Source organism: Muntiacus reevesi, chromosome 5, assembly GCF_963930625.1.
Source record: "Muntiacus reevesi chromosome 5, mMunRee1.1, whole genome shotgun sequence".
In the NCBI taxonomy this organism is placed as follows: domain Eukaryota; kingdom Metazoa; phylum Chordata; class Mammalia; order Artiodactyla; family Cervidae; genus Muntiacus; species Muntiacus reevesi.
In genome coordinates, this window is record NC_089253.1 from 42,385,681 (window position 1) to 42,403,611 (window position 17,931).

Genomic DNA, 17,931 nt, shown 5'->3' on the forward strand with positions numbered 1-17,931 from the left:
GCGGGAAGGAGCAGAGCCTTGCGTGCGCGCGCACCGAAAGGCGGGGCAAGGAGTGGCTTCCGGGGCTCCGCCTCCCCCTCTCCGTGGCGCTGCTCTGGGCTGGAGCTTCAGTTCCGGCCCTCGGGCGATAGTTGGATTCAGGATGGCGTCGGACTCGGAGGACCGCGGGACTGCCTGCACGGTGAGGGTCGAGGCCTCGTCTGGGAGCCTCGCAGGGCAGAGAACTTCGGCCCCTGGAGAGCGATCGTTAACTTGAGAATGAGGGAAGGAGCGGACACCTGGGCTGGGGCCTGGGGCCAGGGCTGGACTGTGAGAGTAGCGGGACGCTTGGCATTAATGTTACGGGGTGTTGCTCCTGGAATGGTCGTGAGCGACAGTGAAGAAGGCGCTTGAGGAGGGGTCACAGGGGGCGTGACTCTAGGCCTTTGGGGGTGGTCCTAGGGGAGGTGGTGAAACAGGGTCACGCAAGAAGGTTTCCCAACTCCTGTCAGCCGGTCCCTGCCACCCTTGCAGCTGGAGTTCGCGGTGCAGATGACCTGTCAGAGCTGCGTGGACGCGGTGCGCACGTCCCTCCTAGGGATCGCAGGTAAGAACCAGATGAACTTTTGTGAGAGCAAACCGGAGACCTCGGGGAGGGGCAGGCAAATCTCTTAGGCCTACCCTGCTCCCTTTTACAGAGACAGAAATTAGAACCTGGAGAGAGGAAAGAATGTCCTCAGAGTCACACTGAGACCCAGAAATGGAATCTACAGTGCAGGTCTCAGGCCTGCTCTGCCAGATTTTTCTACTGGCCCTAACTGCCTGCCTTTCTGGTGTCTTAACCTCAGGTGCCTGGAAAGTAAGGAGGTAGGCAGAGAGTAGTCCCCCTACAGGGTGTTCCCTGGAAAATAGACAGTTTTTGCTTGAGAAGCAGCATAATCTTGACAAAATAAGCAGCAGCCCTGGCCATGTTCTATCCAGGTAGCTCTGGATTTCCCCCCCCCCCCCCCACTGCCGGGTATGTGGAACTTCCCCAATCAGGGATCAAACCTGTGTCACTGGCAGTGGAAGTTCAGAGTCTCAACCACTGAACCACTAGGAAAGTCCTTGACCTGGCACGACCAGCAAGCTCTGAGAAGGCAAGGCCACCAACATGGCTTGGGGAACTGCCTGTCTTTGAGTCTGTTTATTCAGTGATTCAGCAGGTGTAGACCAGACACTGGAAGCTTTTTAGGGAGAAGAGTTCATAAGAGTTTTAGGCACAGCCCCTGCCCTCAGGTAAAATGAGCACTTGAGCTTTGTGCTGGGAAGAGCCATTCTCGGAAGAACTTGGCTTCTGAAGTTGAGAGACTGGTGGCACTTGGCTCTGAATCAGGCAGTTGTGTGTCGCTGGCGTCAGGGGTGTGTGTTCTAGAGTCAGACCGTTCAGGTTCAAATCCCACCTTTGCCACTTAATGGCAATAAGGCCTCATGCATGTTACTTTTTTTTTTTTTTAATATTTATTTATCTGACTGCCTCAGATCTTTGTTGCGGCATGCAGGATCTTTCGTTGTGGCTCATTGGCTTAGTTGCTTTACGGCATGAGGCATCTTCGTTTCCTGACCAGGGATTGAACCCACGTCCCCTGCACTGGAAGGGCAATTCTTAACCACTGGACCCCCAGGGAAGTCCTGCATGTTACTTTTTATGCCTGTTTCTTAAGCATTTAAATGTGCAAGATAATGGAAGCTACCCCAGAAAATCATCAAGAAGAGTAAATTAGTTAATATGTGTAAAAGCACTTTAGAAAAGGACTTTGGCATGTAGTGAGAGCCCACTGAATATTAGGACCTGTGAGAGGAAGGGCTTATATGGGGTAAGCTGGCTGGGCAGAGGCATGAGGGGACACATTCTTTGTTTAAAGTTGTTCAAACTGGTTTACTTTGGGGTTCCATTTTCACTCCTCAGTATAGATTTTATGTATTTCTCATAGGCTTCTTCACTCATTAGTTCATCTAGTTCTGAAGGGTTACTGAATGTCATCTTGATCAGCCAACCGTCTTCATAACAGCATCTGCTGACAGGTCCTGGATTTTCTGCAGGAGATTCATTCATGTCAGTTACCTCTCCTGATGGAGGACAACTAGCAGCTTTCACACTTTCCACAGCACCAGACTCCTCTTATTTGTTCAATTTTGTCCCCACTCCAGGCAGACTATAGGAAATGACGTCTCCCAAAGCTTCCTGTGCAAATATGCTGATTCCCACTGTTCTAACACCATTTCCTGTTGTTAGTCATGAATGTTTGCCTATGAATTTACCCATGGAGAACAGCCGGGCTGGTGCATAGCACCCGGCGCTGCCTGCCCTCAGCCCCCAGAGTGCTCCATGGCAGCTCCCAGCGCCACTTTCACAGAGCGTAGAGATCCTAAAGCTGGGTTTGCTTAGACTGTGTGTTTGAGGGTAGTGGGTGAGGGTCTGAGAAAACTGAACCATTCCACTGTGAGTGGAGTGTTCTGACCGCAGCTTTCCAAGACTATTAGGCTCTCTACCTCCAGTAAAACATTCTTGCTGGGAGAGCAGACAGCTAGACTTCTGCTGAACATAGGGCAGTTTCTAGCCCTTAGCAGGTTTCTTAGTGACCAGATAAACACTTGTGGTGACTCTCTGTTTCCTAGCCTGGGTAACTAGAATCAGCTTGGCTTCTCATGGACTGGCTTCCCAGAATGCAGAGAAGGAGAGGGAGAGATGGGTTGGTTGATTTGCTCCCTCCAGGATGCCTGGGCTTTGGGGACGAAGGCTCAGCTTTCCTCCTAGGGGTAAGTGGGAGGCCCTCTCAGCCCAAGGCTCACTCCCTTGAATCCTTATCATCACTACCCTAGAGCCCCCTGTGGCCTTGTTTTTTCTCCCTTTCTGAGCTAAATAGGTACAGGCCTAGCCACACTCCACACCAGCCAGACTGAATTGCTACTCTGCTGGGGGGCCAGCCCTCCTGGTTCAGACCCACGTCAAGAGTTCAGGAAATGCATAGTCACAGGGAACTTCTCACCGGGGCCCTTCCACTTTCAGTGCAGAGAAGCAGCTCTTAGGAGATGTTGTCACTGCTCTGCTTAAAATCCTCTAACAGTAATGATATTAAGAGCTTCCCATAGGCCAGGCACTGTTCTAAGTGCTCTGTGTGAGATGACTCATTTAGGCCTTCAGTAGCCCTCTGAAGTAGGTAGTATTATCATTTCCATCTGCAGATACAGAAACTGAAAAGAAAACTCAAACAGAAAGGTTGAGTAAGTTGTCTAAGGCCACACAGCTCAGACTCAGGATTTCAACTCCAGAGCCCACACCCTCAACCACTATACTCTGTGGCCTCTCCCAGCGGCCTCCCCTGCATTAAAATTAAATCCAGATTCTTTCCTCTTATCTGCAGGGCTTTGTTTGATTGGTCTCCACTTGTACCTTCACATCTTACTCTTCTCTTTACTCCAGCTGCGGCCCCTCTGGCCTTTCTCAGACACATAGATGTCGTTCCTGTCTCAGGGTCTTTGCCCAAACTGTGTCCTCTGCTGGAATGTTCTTCCCTGACTACATTCAGTCCTTTGCTTCAAGGCTCAGAGAGACCTTCTATCTTGCTGTATCTCACTGTGCACGCTGTTCGCTGAACCCTTGGTAGGCAAGGTGCGTGCGGAGAAGCCGGAAGAAAACTCAAGGAGCTGAAGAACTGCAGACTCGTTTATTCTCTCCTGGCTGGTGCAGCAACTATAGCACCAGACATAACATAACATAGCCTAACATAACATAACCTCCCCAACAAGGACTTTGCAGGTGGAGCTTATGTATGCTTACAGAACAAGTAACCCGTGGCCAAGCGAGTACCTTGTGCCACGCATGCGCAGTGCTGTTAATGATCTCAGTTGTTACATAATCATTATTCACAAAATGTGGGGTGAAAGCGAGAGGGCATGGGGCAAGACAGCCTGACCATGCCATCTTGGCTAGTTTGCTTTTTCCCTACACCTTCCTTGACCAGCCTGTCTAAGTGCTCATCCCCAAGTTGTTCCCTAAGACCTGCTTCATTGATCACACATTGCACTACCCAAATCTCCCTGAGCGTGTGTTTGATATGCATGATCCTGCCCTGGAATACATGCTGCTCTGTGGGTCAGAGACATCACCTGACTTGTTCCATGCTGCATCCCTGCTGTCTGGAACGGAGTGTATAATAGGTGCTCAGTATACATTTGTTAAATGACTGAATAGGCATGTGAATCCCTTGCACTTCATGCTTGAGCCATGAGAGCCTCAGTCAGTCCGTCCTTTGGGGCCCAGTCCTACTTCCTGTGGGATAAAGGGACCAAACAGTCAGCTTTGGGGTTGGACAGGCTGCCTTCTGAGCTTTGTGATCTCAAGCCAGCTGCATAACCCCCCTGCCTCCTTTCACTTGCCCGAGGAGGACAGTATCACCATCCTGACGTGTGTAAAGCGGAGCACACAGCTTGTGGCATTCCCTAGAGGCTCAGGCCCCAGGAATTCCCTGCCATTCTCCCTACAGCCCCTTGGCACCCAGAAGCACCTCTGGGTGAATCCAGAGCACCAGGGCTTCACGCCAGGGGCCCAGAATGAGATGTTGTGTGAAGTGATGGCAGTTGGGTTCTTTGGAGAATTTTCTTCTGGCAGAATTGCCCTGTACTTGCTGGGGACGATATAGGTGTGTCTGTTTACAAACTTGGCCCCTCCCCCAACTGATGCAGCTGGGATCTGTGGACGCAAGCCCATGGGACCTTTTGTGACACAGGCCAGAGAGTCCTGCCTCTTGGATGCTGCCTCCTCCCAGTACCATTTCCGTGTTGCTTCGAGTTGGAAGGAATCTGAAGAGCTGAGGTTCCTTGTCTGTGCCTCAGGGATGATTATACCCTCCCTGGCAGGCGGAGGGAGGAGGGAAACCAAGGATGGAGGGAACTTGAATGGCTTAGCCTTCTGTCCACAGAGTGCTGGCTCAGCAGAGGGAAATGCCTCGTTTAACCTGTGTTTCCTGGGCTGCCCAGGACTCCTGGCTCCGGTGGGCCTTACTCTCACCCAGAACAGCAAACACACTTACTAAGATCAGAGCAGAATGTTTGTAAGCTCCACAGGTGAGATCAACGTTCAGAGTTCCCACCCATCCCCTGTATTCTGGTTCAGGATTCAAATATCCTCTTAAAAGGTTTATGAGCCCTGAAGATCTGAATGAAAGAGAAGCCCCTTCTTGTCCTTCTCTTGGCCCGACAGCCCTCAAAGCTGAGTGTTTGTCAGAATCACCCTGCAGGCTGTGTGCACAGCAGGGTGACTCAGGGATTTGGTGGGCAGTTGAGAGCCACTGACTTTTGAACCTGATGCTTGTGGACCACACAAAGGATTGCAGTCCACACAGCTTGAGTTACGTGGGGGAAATGGGAGCTGCTGCCAGAGGATGGAGGAGGGGGCCCCAAAGCTGGAGGCTGGAGCTGCTTCTCAGGGTGAGCAGTGTCCAGGGCAGGTGCTTGGAAGCTGGAGCTAGGCTGCCTGGGATGAGTTTGAGTCCCTCCATTTACTACAGTGCAATGAGTTTGAGTAAGATCTGGGAGTTGGTGATGGACACAAAAGCCTGTCATGCTGCAGTCCATGGGGTCTCAAAGAGTCAGACACGACTGAGCAACTGAACTGAACTGAACTTGGAGCAAGTTCTTGACTTTGCTGTGGCTCAGTTTTCTCAGCTGTAAAGTGGGGATAACAGTGCCCAACTCCTAAGGTTACTTGTGTTAATATAGGTACAGTATGAGAAAGCCCACAGTGCATGCTCAGTAAATGTTAGCTTTCATGGTGATGGTGATAGCCCCATCTTTTTTTTAATGTGTGCCGGCTTTATTGAGATATAATTCATGTATTATAAAATTCATCCATTAAAGTATAGAATTCAGTGGTTTTCAGTATATTCAGAGTTGTGCAACCATTACCACTATCAATTTTTGTATTTTATCACCTCATGAAGAAATTGTACCTTTCAGGGTCTTCCCTGGTGGTCCAGTAGTTAAGACTCTGCCTGCCAATGCAGGGGACACAGGTTCAGTCCCTGTGGGAAGACCCCACATACCACATGGCAGCTGAGCCCATGAGCCACAACTGCTGAGACCACGTTCTGCAATGACTAAAGCCCGGGTGCCTACAGCTCGCAGTTACTGAAGCCCAGGTGCAGAGAGCCCGCATTTCACAACAAGAGCAGCCGCCACAATGCACCACGCCTGTGCACCACTAGAGAGTGGCCCCACTCACTACAACTAGAGAAAGCCCGAGCGCAGCGCTGAAGACCCAGTACAGCCAAAAGGAAAATAAAAATAAAAGCAATTATAGCCTTCAGCTATCACCCTCCTGTTCTCCTGCCCCCTCCTCTACTTTCAGTCTCTATAGATTTACCTGTGCTGGACATTTCATCCACAATGACATCATCCAACATGTAGTCTTGGTAACTGGCTTTCACTTAATGTTTTTAATGTCCATCCACATCACAGCATATATCATGCTTCATGTCTTTTTATGGCTGAATGTCTACCATCGTATGGCTCTACATTTTGTTTATTTATTCATCATTTGATGGGCTTTTGAGTTGTTTTCACCTTTTGACTATCATGAATATTGTGACTTATCAATAGCCCACTTTTTTTTTAAGATTTATTTTTTGGCTGTGGTGGGTCTTCGTTGCTGCCTGCAGGCTTTCTCTAGTTGCAATGAGTGCGGGCTCCTCTTTCTTGTGATGCTTGGGCTCCTTATTGCAGAGGCTTCTCATTGCAGAGCATAGGCTCTAGGTGCTTGGGCTTCAGTAGTTGGAGCACGTGAGCTCAGTAGTTGTGGCACATAGGCTTAGTTGCTCTGCGGCATGTGGGATCTTCCTGGTCCAGGGACCAAGCCAGTGTATCTTGCATTGCAAAGCATACTCTTAACTGCTGGACCACCAGGGAAGCCTGATAGCCCACTTTTATATAAACATTTTTTCATCATTTCTTTTTTCTTTTTTTTTTCCTCATTTATTTTTTCAAAATTGAAGTACGGTTGATTTATGATATTATGTTCAAATATTTTTTTTGTTGTTGTTGTTCAAATATTTTTAAAAGAACTATCTATGTTTCAAAGGGCTACCCAGGTGGCTCAGTGGGTAAAGAGTACACCTGCAATGTAGGAAATAGAGGAGATGCCAGTGTGATCCCTTGGGTTGGGAAGATCTGCTAGAGGAGGGCATGGCAAGCCACTCTGGTATTCTTGCCTGGAGAATCCCATGGACAGAGGAGCCTGATGGGCTACAGTCCATGGGGTCGCAAAGAGTTGGACATGAATGAAGTGACTGAGCATGCTCACACTCATCTATGCTTCAAACATAGATGAATAACTCTTGGCACGAAATAAAAACTCACAACAGTCCTGGGGGCAAGGTGACGTTATCCTCACTTCGTAAAGAAACAAGCTCAGCGAGGTTAAGGGCCTGGACTTCCCTGGGGGTCCAGTGGCTAAGACCTGAATCTTCCACTGCAGGGGCCACGGGTTTGATCCCTGATTGGGGAGCTAAGACCCCACCTGCTGCTTGGCACAGCTGGAAAAAAAAGAGAGGTTAAGGGCCTTATAGCTAGAAGGCAGCTTTGGAGCTTGCCTCCGGCCACAGAAAGGTGATGAAGATGGGGATGGTGAATCACCATCTGTTTCCTTCTTCCCTGCTCCTAGCAGAGGGGTGCTAGCCCTCTGCTGCCCTCTGCCCCCTGTCTTCTAGGTGTCGAAAGTGTGGAGGTGCAGTTGGAGAACCAGATGGTCCTGGTGCAGACCACCCTGCCCAGCCAGGAGGTGCAGGCCCTTCTAGAAAGCACTGGGAGGCAGGCGGTCCTCAAGGGCATGGGCAGTGGGCTGTTGCGTGAGTAACCACTATGGCCTCGGACTCTCTGGGAGGGAGGTGGCCTGGGTGTGGTACAGCTCTAACCAACCATGGGATCTGGGGGCTTTGGGTTGGAGAGGCTTCGGGGACCACGTGAAGGTTACGTGGGGCTCTCTCCCTGCCCTTTCCAAGCTGATGAACGGGTGGGGCTGGGTGAGGTGGCGAGCCAGCCCTGGTGTCTGATACCTTACAGAGAATTTAGGGGCAGCCGTGGCCATTCTCGGGGGGCCTGGCCCTGTGCAGGGAGTGGTGCGCTTCTTGCAGCTGACCCCTGAGCGCTGCCTAATCGAGGGGACCATTGATGGCCTGCAGCCTGGGCTGCATGGACTACACATCCATCAGTTCGGGGACCTCACGAGGAACTGCAACAGGTGAGTCCTCTGGAAGCCCCCTGGAGCATCCTCATTGCCCGGGTTGTGCACCCACTGTGCGCAGGGGGCTGCACTCAGCTTTTTACACATAAATTCACATATGGTCCTCACAAGTACCCTGGGAGGCGTATACACACAAGCCCAGTCTACAGATGAGAAAACTGAGGCTCAGAGTTTTGACTTGTCAAAAGCCCTAGAGCATGTAAATGACAGAGTGGGGATTTGAACCAAAATCTGACCTTGACACTCCTGCTCCTAGCTCCCAGATGGAAGGTGACTCCTTAACACAGGAGGGTCAGTTCTCCATGCATGTCATGGTATTTATCATGCTGCAATTAGTGTTTACTCATCCAGGTTTACCCTGGAGGCCTGCTGAAGACAGGTCTCATGACTGATTCTTCTTAGTGATCTCAACCCAGAGCCTGGTACAGAGTGGGTCCATCTGTTGAATGAGTGGATGAATGAATGAATGAGTGGATGAATGGAACAAATGTAGTTAAAGTAAGAGGATGGATCACCTGGTCCATGAGCTGTGGTTTCACTGCCTACCTGCTATCTTTGCTTCTTAGCTGTGGGGACCACTTTAACCCTGATGGAATGTCCCATGGGGGCCCCCAGGACTCTGAACGGGTAAGTGTTGGTCTTGGGCTGGCAGAGAATCCAAGATCTCAGAGGCACGGCAGGCAGCTCTTGGAGCCTGAGGGTGTGATACCATTTGGGGGGAGTCTTTCTCCCTCATTTTATTTTGTTCGGTTTAGAAACATTTATAGACACTTCCTGTGCTCAAGGCCTGACCCTGTCTCACAGCCTGGTGAGGGAGACACTCAGAACTCCGTGGTTGCGGCACAGCCAGAGCATCTTTGCAGGAGCCTCTGGGAGGCCCTGGGAACCCAGAGCAAGCTCCAGATCCAGTCCGAAGGGCACAGGCAGTGGGAGAGAGCTTCCCAGAGAAGGTGATGGTTGGAAGTTAAAGGTTTTACCTAAAGTAAAAAGGCTGTTCCCGGGACTTCTCTGGATGTCCAAGGGCTAAGATTCCGAGCTCCCAATGCAGGGGGCTTGGGTTCAATCGCCGTCAGGGAACCAGATCTCACATGCTGCAACTAAAGATCCCTCATGCTATAACTAAGACCTGGCACAGCCAAATAATAATAATTTTTTTAAAAGGCCATTCCTGACTCTGCAGCTCCTGGCCCTGGACTTTCCTTTTACACCAGAGAATTGGCCCCCCTCGGCCATGAGTCACGTGCCACCTTAATGGTTTTTGCCTTATCTGAGTACTACTTGTTCTGCTAGTTACATAACATTTTGATTTAAATTGACTGATTTTTTTCCCCTTAAGTAAATTTAATTTATTTTTAATGTTTTAGTCTATCTCGGAACATGATTTCAAACATGTTTGAAGTGGACAGACTAGTGTCCCAAACCCCTGTGTCCCTGTCACCCAGCTTTAACAGTTGACAGCTGTGGCCAGTCCCATTCCATCTGCACCCTTGGCCTTTCTCCATTATTTTGAAGAAAATCAAGACGTCATTCATGTAATTCAAGTAGATTTATTTTGAACAAGAAACGATATTGCCACGGAAAATGAGAAACCAGTACTTCTAGCCCCAAAAGGAGAGGATCCTTGTAAAAATAAATCAGTGTAGACCTTAAAAGTGTTGTGAGGGGAATTCCCTGGTGGTCCAGTGGTTAGAACTCCACACTTCTGCTGCAGGGGGGATGGGTTCGATCCCTGGTTGGGGAACTAAGATCCTGCAAACCATCCAGTGTGACCAAAAAGAGAAAAACAGTGTCATTAAACGCCTACAAGGGACTGCGGCCTGCTTATCTTTGTTAGAGTGCTTAGTGAATGTTGAGAGAGGTCCTGGGTGTTCTCCCGGAGGACCGCCTTCTCTCCTGGGGATATTTCTTGATGCCCCATCGACATACACCTAATTCCATCTCCTCCACTTGTGGTGCTGTGTGTTCCCCTCCTTGCGAATTGAGTACCAGAGCAAACAAATGAAAACATGGTGTGTGTTTCTTAATTCATGTAAGTGATTAGTCTCTTCTTTTTTTTTTTTTTTTTACTTTTGACAGCTCTGTCACATTTCTAACAGTCAAAAGTTTTTACTTCTCACCCGCCACCCCTAGGGAGCTGAGGAAGCCTTCCTGTCGGGTCTGCATAGTGCACTGCTTATGTTCTGTGCGTCAGTTATCTATCGCTGAGAATCAAATTACTTTAAACTTAAGAGTTTTGTTTTTTTGTTTGTGGCGTGAGGCTTGCAGGATCTTAATTCCCCAACCAAGGATTAAAACTGGGGCCCTTGGCAGTGAAAGCACCAAGTCCTAACCACTGAACCGCCAGGGAATTCCCAAATTTAGGGGTTTGAAATAGTAAGCATTTGTCATCTCACAGTTTCTCTGGGGCAGGAATCTGGACACGGCTTAGTTGGCGCTTCTGGCCGAGTGTCTCTCAAGGCTTGATGTGAGGAAGACCCACTTCCACACTCGTGCATGTTGCTGTTGGCAGGCCTCCCTGGGTGTTGGCCAGAGACCTCAGTCCTCTGCCCCGTGAGCCTTTCCCTAGGGCAGCACACAGCACTGCAGCTGCCTGTCCTCAGAGCCAGAGAGAGAAGGCGTCTAAGACCCAAGCCAACTCCTTTTGAAACCTAAGCTCGGAGGTGATACCTGGCCCAGGCCACACTCAGCAGGTGTGACTCCAGGGGGTACATCCTCAAGGCCGTCTTCCTCACTCAGCCTCGAAAGGTGCTGAGCAGGTGAGGCAGGGAGAGCGGGAGTGGAGGCTCAGCATGGGATGCCCAGCAGACAGAGCCCTGCAGGCAGGAACCCTCGAGACTGGGTTCTGGGAGGAAGTGGAGTTTCAAAGGCCAAGAGACTGCCTTGGCCTGGGCCTGCTAGGGGTGGGGCATCTGAAGGGTCTGGTGCCAGCTGCTCCATTGTCCCCAAGCCCTTGTACAGACAGAGGAAAACTTGAGCAAGGGCTCCATGACCAATCCACCATGATGACTGGCACGTTCCTTTGGGATTTCAGCATCTGGTTTTGCCCAAACGGAAGTGAATTCAGTGAGGGGACTTATATCCAAGCCTGGTTGTCCCTTTGCACGTCTCCTAGCTGGTTTCCATGCTTCCTTCTGCCCTCCCACTGCTGCTCCAGTCCTTCCCCTCCCCCTCCGTGCGCTGCATTTAAGAAATTGATCCAAAGCATGGGGTAACCATGTCACACCCCTCCTGAAACCCTTCTTGACTCCCCAGTCCCCCAGGGTACAGATCCCACGTGGCTGCATGGTGTGACATTCGGTGCCACCTGGCCCAGTTCCACCCACCCGTGTGCACGGGAGGGACCTTCTGCCTGATGACACCTCTGAGCCAGATACCGGGTGCTCATTCCCTCCGCCCCTAGAAACTCCTCCCCATCCCTTACCTTCCCACCACAAAAGGCCCCAACACCAGGTGCAACAAAAAGTGCCAGGTGTCGGCAACAGAGGTCCCCCAGGAAAACAAGATAAAGCAGAGGTGGCCCTTCTCGCTGCTTGCTCATCAGCCCCATCATGTGGCAACATCCTTTGTGACCAGCCCAAGGCAAGGCCATGGGTACCAGTCCATGTTGGCAGGGATCCTTCTGCCCAAAGTGTCAGGTTGGGGACAGTTTATTTGCACAAATCCTACTGTGACTCGCCAGTAGGGTCTTGTCACAGGGAAACACACTCACTGTTGCGCTAACCCTGTGTTTTTCAGCCACTAGTCTGTTCCATGTCTGGTTCCCCACAGTGTTCCAAACCCCCTGAGGGCGGTTGACCACGTATGCATCCCCAGCCCCCAAACCCCACCTGGCAGAGGGTGACTGATGTAGGAAGTGCTCAGTAGCTGTGTTGTTGTTATTTTAGTTGCTAAGTCGAGTCTGACTCTTTGTGACTGTACAGACTGTAGCCTGCCAGGCTCCTCTGTACATGGGATTTCCCAGACAAGAATACTGGTATCAGTTGCCATTTCCTTCTCCAGGAGATCTTGCCAACCCAAGGATCGAACTCATTTCTCTCCTTCACTGGCAGGCAGATTCTTCACCACTGAGCCACCAGGGAAGCCCCCAGTAGCTGTGTTAGCACATTTTTATACCTTCAAGAGGAAAGGTGGGCAGAAACAGTCTTGGGGGCAGGATATGTCCTCTGCTCCTGTGTTTCTTCTCTCTGTTCCTGGAGGCTGGATGTCAGGGAAGGGATGCTGGCTGCCTCTGATGGTCAGGAAGCCAAGCTTGGCCAACTTAAGCGCAGGGGAACTGCAGACTGCCAGGGGCTGACAGAGTCATCGGGAGGCTGGAGAACTGGGCTTGCAAAGAAGCAGGAAGCGGGGTCAATGCTGAGGCTGGGATGCAGACTGGGCAGATAGCTCGTAGGGGAAGCAGTCTGGGGTAGTGGCGTGACTTCCTAGGCAGGGTCCCTGGCCATGTCCAGTGTGCCGTCATTCTACCCAGGATTTTAGTTCCAGGGAGAGAGAGTTCAGTTGCCTTCTGTGTGTCCTGGGCTGTCGCTTCATCCTACCAGTGAACCTGTAGGAGGACACTGCTACTCTGGGGAAGGGGAATGAGACACTGGGAAACCAGAAGTCAGCCGCCGTGTCCATGTTTCCTCTTCCCCCGGCTCTTACTGCAGCACCGCGGAGACCTGGGGAACGTCCGTGCTGATGAGGATGGCCGAGCTGTCTTCAGGATTGAGGACGAGCAGCTGAAGGTGAGGTGGAGGAGAAGGCGGGGACCTTTCCTAACAGATCCAGTGTCTGAGGCTGTTGTCTCCCCTCACAGGTGTGGGATGTGATTGGCCGAAGCCTGGTCGTCGATGAGGGAGAAGATGACCTGGGTCGGGGCGGGCATCCCTTGTCCAAGATCACAGGGAACTCGGGAGAGAGGTGAGCGCTCTGCCTGTGGCGCGTGCAGAGACCTGGAGGGGCCCAGTGGGTGCTCAGCTTGACCCCATGCTCTTCCACAGGTTGGCCTGTGGCATCATCGCACGCGCCGCTGGCCTTTTCCAGAACCCCAAGCAGATCTGCTCCTGCGATGGCCTCACCATCTGGGAGGAGCGGGGCCGGCCCATCGCTGGCCAGGGACGGAAGGAGCCCGCCCAGCCCCCTGCCCACCTCTGAGCACGGCCTCTGCCTTGGGTCTGTCACTGTCCTCCCTGCTGAGCACCGTCCACTTCCAGAGGGAGGCCCTGCTCACCCAGTCCTGGGAGAACCAGTGTGCGGGATGTGTTTGTTCTCAAAGGGTTGCTTGCTCTTCCCTTGGCAAATTAAAGTTTTATTTTCACATGGAACTTTGTGGTTTGTCTGTGTCCCCTCCTTCCTTAATGGGCTTAGTAAACACAGTCCCTCGGCCTCTGTCCTCCCTGTCGAGGGCCACTTCTTGGCTTTGGAGGCAAAGAAAACTGAATTCAAATCCACACAGTTTGGGGACTATCCAGTGGCCCAGTGGTTTAGACTCCATGCTTCCACTTCAGGGGGCATGGGTTTGATTCCTGGTTGGGGAAGTTTGCATGCCACATGGAACAGCCAAAAAGAAAAGAAGAGAAAATCCACACAGTTCCTGAGGGCCACTTCCTTAACCTCAGGGTAACAGCGAAAGACCACAGCAGACATATTTCTGTTTGTGGCCTGACCCCCTCCCTTCACTGTGGCCAGTTGGAACCACGAGGGACACCTGACCCATGCAGGGCCTTGCTTTCTTGAAGAAATCAAAGCAGATCCAGAGCTGTGGGTGGGCCTTTTCTCCCTGCCTTTGTCATTGCTGTTCAGTTGCCAAGTCATGTCTGACTCTCTGCGACCCCATGGACTGCAGCATGCCAGGTCTCCCCTGTTCTTCACTATCTCCTGGAGTTTGCTCAGATTTATGTCCATTGAGTCGATGATGCTATCTAGCCATCTCATCCTCTGTAGCCCTCTTCCCCTTTTGCTGTCAATCTCTCAGCATTAGGGTCTTTTCCAGTGAGTTGGCTCTTTGCATCAAGTAGCTAAAGTACTGGAGCTTAGTTCACTGATTTCCTAAGACGTTGATGTTCATGCTGGCCATCTGCTTGACCACATCCAATCTACCTTGATTCATGGACCTAACATTCCAGGACCCTATGCAATATTGTTCTTCACAGCATCAGACTTTACTGTCACCACCAGACACATTCACAGTTGAGCATTGTTTCCGCTTTGGCCCAGCCGCTTCATTCTTTCTCCCTGCCTTAGGGACTGAATATCAGAAAAAGCCGATAGATCTGCTGGGGAGGAGGAATAAGGCAGATTCACAGGAAGAACCTAAGAGTGGCAGGAGAATGCCAGATGCTCCAGAGTCCCCAGTCTGGGCCTTCCCTGAGGCCAGCTACCTCCTGACCTAGAAGTCAAGAGACAGTTCCGTATCCCTTCCAATGCATCACCACCCACTTTTTTTTTTAAAATCTGGCTTGAGTTGATTTCTTTATTCACAAGTAAAAGACTCTTAATTAATGGAATGAATAAAGTGCTTGGCACAGGGCCTGGCACATGGTAGGTTGGGAGCAGTGGTGGTGAATCTGAGGCTCCACGGGGCGCCTGGAGGCAGACCGAGCCGAGCTCCTGTCTCACACAGATGGCCAATGTCCAAGGACCGGTGTGTGAGGCCGGGAACTCTGGGGCTCCCCACTCAGCTGTTCTGCCCCCCGCCCCCACTGGACTGTGTCTCTCTTGCTCATCCATGACAAAGCTGCTTTCGTGCCCAGGTAGGTAGGCTGGCAGTGTGCAAACTTTGCCCCTTACGCGGCCTGCTTGGAGCCGGGTGGGTGGTTTCACAGTCTGTTGGCCTTGGCTTAGATGTGCCTGGCTCTGCTCCCATTCCCCAGGCACTGCCTGTTTCCCCGTCAAGGCTGCTGGCTCTGCCTCTAGCCCTGTTCTTTCTCACCAAATCTACATTGGTTGCTTTCCAGCTTTCCTTGGTTCTTGGGGAACCAAGTCCTTTTAAGCCTAGGGCCCAGGCTATGTTTCACCACCTCAGAATCATTGCAGAAACTCCTCCTGGACTCTGCCCACAGCCAACCCCTGACCTCCTCTCACCTTCGTCTGGAATTCTAGCTAGTTTTAACCCATTTATGGCTAAGCTGCTCACCATCCCCTGCCACTCTGTTTCTACTCCTAAGGGATCAATATTCCCATTAGCTTTTCTCTCTTTGAAACTCTCAGCTGTGTGGTTTTCAAACTTTGAACTTTGTTTTTAAATCACAGAACACTGTTCAAATACCTTGAAACCCCAGCTGTAAAGCAGAAATGGAACTACAACCAAAGATGCTTAGTTGTGACTAAGCTCCCCCAAAGCCCTGGAGCTCTAGGGAGCACAGTTGGAAAGTGAAAGTGTTAGTCAATCAGTCATGTCTGACTCTTTGCAACCCCATGGACTGGCCCTCCAGGCTCCTGCTCCTCTGTCCATGGGATTCTCCAGGCAAGAATACTGGAGTGTGTTGCCATTTCCTTCTCCAGGGGATCTTCCCAACCCAGGGATCGAACCCACGTCTCCTGGATTGCAGGCAGGCTCTTTACTGTCTGAGCCACCAGGGAAGCTTCCAGTTGGAAAATCTTTGCCAAATTTGGACATTTTTGTGTTATCTCCAGACTTCTGCTATGTCCACAAACCATCTGTTCTATCATTAACCAAATACTGTTCTTTAACTCACTTTTAAACTTACTTAAAAAGGAAAATTTACACCAGGTGAGTGATTCTAATTTTAAAAAGACCATGGGGTTCAAGTCCAAGTGGGGTTAAAGTTTGACCTCTTACCTTCTGAGATGGCCTATACTCTGTGTGGGAAGTATGTTTCTCTCTAAATAAATCCACTTCTTACCTAACAAAAAAGAAAAGAAAACTTAGTCATATTCAGTTCAGTCGCTCACTTGTGTCTGACACTTTGTGACCCCATGAATCGCAGCACGCCAGGCCTCCCTGTCCATCACCAATTCCCGGAGTCTACTTGAATTCATGTCCATCGAGTTGGTGATGCCATCCAACCATCTCATCCTCTGTCGTCCCCGTCTCCTCCTGCCCTCAATCATATTAGTCATATTAGCTAATACCTATATAATGATGATTAAGTGCCAGGTTCTCTTCTGAACACTTTACATTCAGTAATTCATTGAATCCTCATGACAAAACTACAATGTAGATTCTGTTACATATTTCTTTATTTTTCTTAGCCACACCTTGTGGCTTATGGGATCTTAGCAATGAAAGGGTGGAGTCCTAACCAGTGGACAACCAGGGAATTCCCAGTAGGTTCTGTTATTATCCCAAGTTACAGATGAGAAAAGAGAAACAGAGTGATTATGTAACTTGCACAAGATCACACAGCTAGTAACACGGCCAAATCTAGATTCAGACCCAGGTTCTCTGGCTCTAAGGCTATATTGGTTCTCATTATAAAGTATGAAAAGCAGGAGTCATTTGTTATAGTTTGCAGGGAATTCCTTGGAGGTCCAGTGGTTAGGTCTGCCTGCCAATGCAGGAGAAGCAGGTTCAATCCCTGGGTCAGGAAGATCCCCTAGAGAAGGTAATGGCAACCCACTCCAGTATTCTTGCCTGGAGAATCCCATGAACAGAGGAGCCTGGAGGGCTACAGTCCATGGGGTCGAAAAGAGTCAAACAGGACTGAGCAATTGGGCATGTATGCATCTGCACATATAACAGATTCACTTTGCTGCATAGCAGAAAGTATTAATAATGCAACATAAATCAACTGAACTTCAACAAATTTTGTTTTAATCCCTTGTATGTGATTTTGAAGCACACAAAATTTGAGAACTACTAGTTGGAAGTTATAAAAACTGGTTGGTTTAGGATATTCCCTGTTGGTACAGTGATTAGGACTCAGCTCTTTCACTGTCATGGCCCAGGTTCAATCCCTGGTTTAGGAACTAAGATCTTGCATGCCACAGGGCACCCACCCCCCTAAAAAAAAAAAAAGAAAAAAACTGGAATGCGTTGTAGTAAAGGTCAGAACCATCCTCTAGCCCCCAAAATCTTTACCTCTAGTTTATTTATTTATTTATTGTTAAGAATTTTTCTAGTTACCTGGAATTGCTACTACTTTTAGCTTTTTATTTATGTGGTTGCTGCACTGGCTCTTCGTTGTGGCACTTGGGATCTTTAGTTGTGACATGTGGGATTTAGTTCCTTGACCAGGGATCAAACTCCAGCCCCTTGCCTTGTGAGCATGGCGTCTCAGCCACTGAGCCATCAGGGAAGTCCCTTCCCCTCTAATTTAAATACATGCATGTCACCTATCTCCAAAAAGGACTTGAGGTGTCTTAGCCAGAGAGAAAGAGCAGATTATATCTAAAGATTCAGATGAGGGACATGCCAATACAGAGAGAGGACTCAGCTTTAAGGCCAAGAGGAAACTGCTCTGGGTTCCCTGGGTCTAATTGCTTAATAATACAATTTCAGCAGGATAGAATCCTGTCACTGTGTCTATTTTGCATTTTAGTGGTTTTAGTGGACATGAAGAGACTGTGATTATGCTTTTATTTTGTCAAGTTACTGTGATTGGCTCTTAATGGCCCTCCAGATTAGCAGGTCTTACTCTCTGGATGCTATAAATATTACCTTATTGGAGAAAAGGATCTTGGCAGATATGATTGAATTTCAGATTTTGAGATGAGGTTATCCTGGATGACCT

General features: G+C 49.9%; 1 protein-coding gene across 1 annotated transcript; it reads left to right on the forward strand.

The window, feature by feature from the left end:
• Positions 1–52: 52 nt before the first annotated feature.
• On the forward strand, positions 53–13,560 carry CCS (copper chaperone for superoxide dismutase). Its single transcript, XM_065937815.1, has 8 exons — positions 53–181; positions 514–586; positions 7,725–7,862; positions 8,077–8,254; positions 8,824–8,884; positions 12,904–12,981; positions 13,053–13,156; positions 13,237–13,560. Exons 1-8 carry the CDS (start codon positions 143–145, stop codon positions 13,388–13,390), a joined length of 825 nt encoding a protein of 274 aa, XP_065793887.1. The 5' UTR covers positions 53–142; the 3' UTR covers positions 13,391–13,560.
• The last annotated feature ends 4,371 nt before the right edge of the window (positions 13,561–17,931 follow it).

Bases quoted from the DNA above. Each gene is read 5' to 3' on its own strand.
- CCS (XM_065937815.1), top strand. From the start codon at position 143: ATGGCGTCGGACTCGGAGGACCGCGGGACTGCCTGCACG. The intron at 8,255-8,823 runs GTGAGTCCTCTG...TTTGCTTCTTAG, and splicing joins CTCACGAGGAACTGCAACAG to CTGTGGGGACCACTTTAACC. The intron at 13,157-13,236 runs GTGAGCGCTCTG...GCTCTTCCACAG, and splicing joins ACAGGGAACTCGGGAGAGAG to GTTGGCCTGTGGCATCATCG.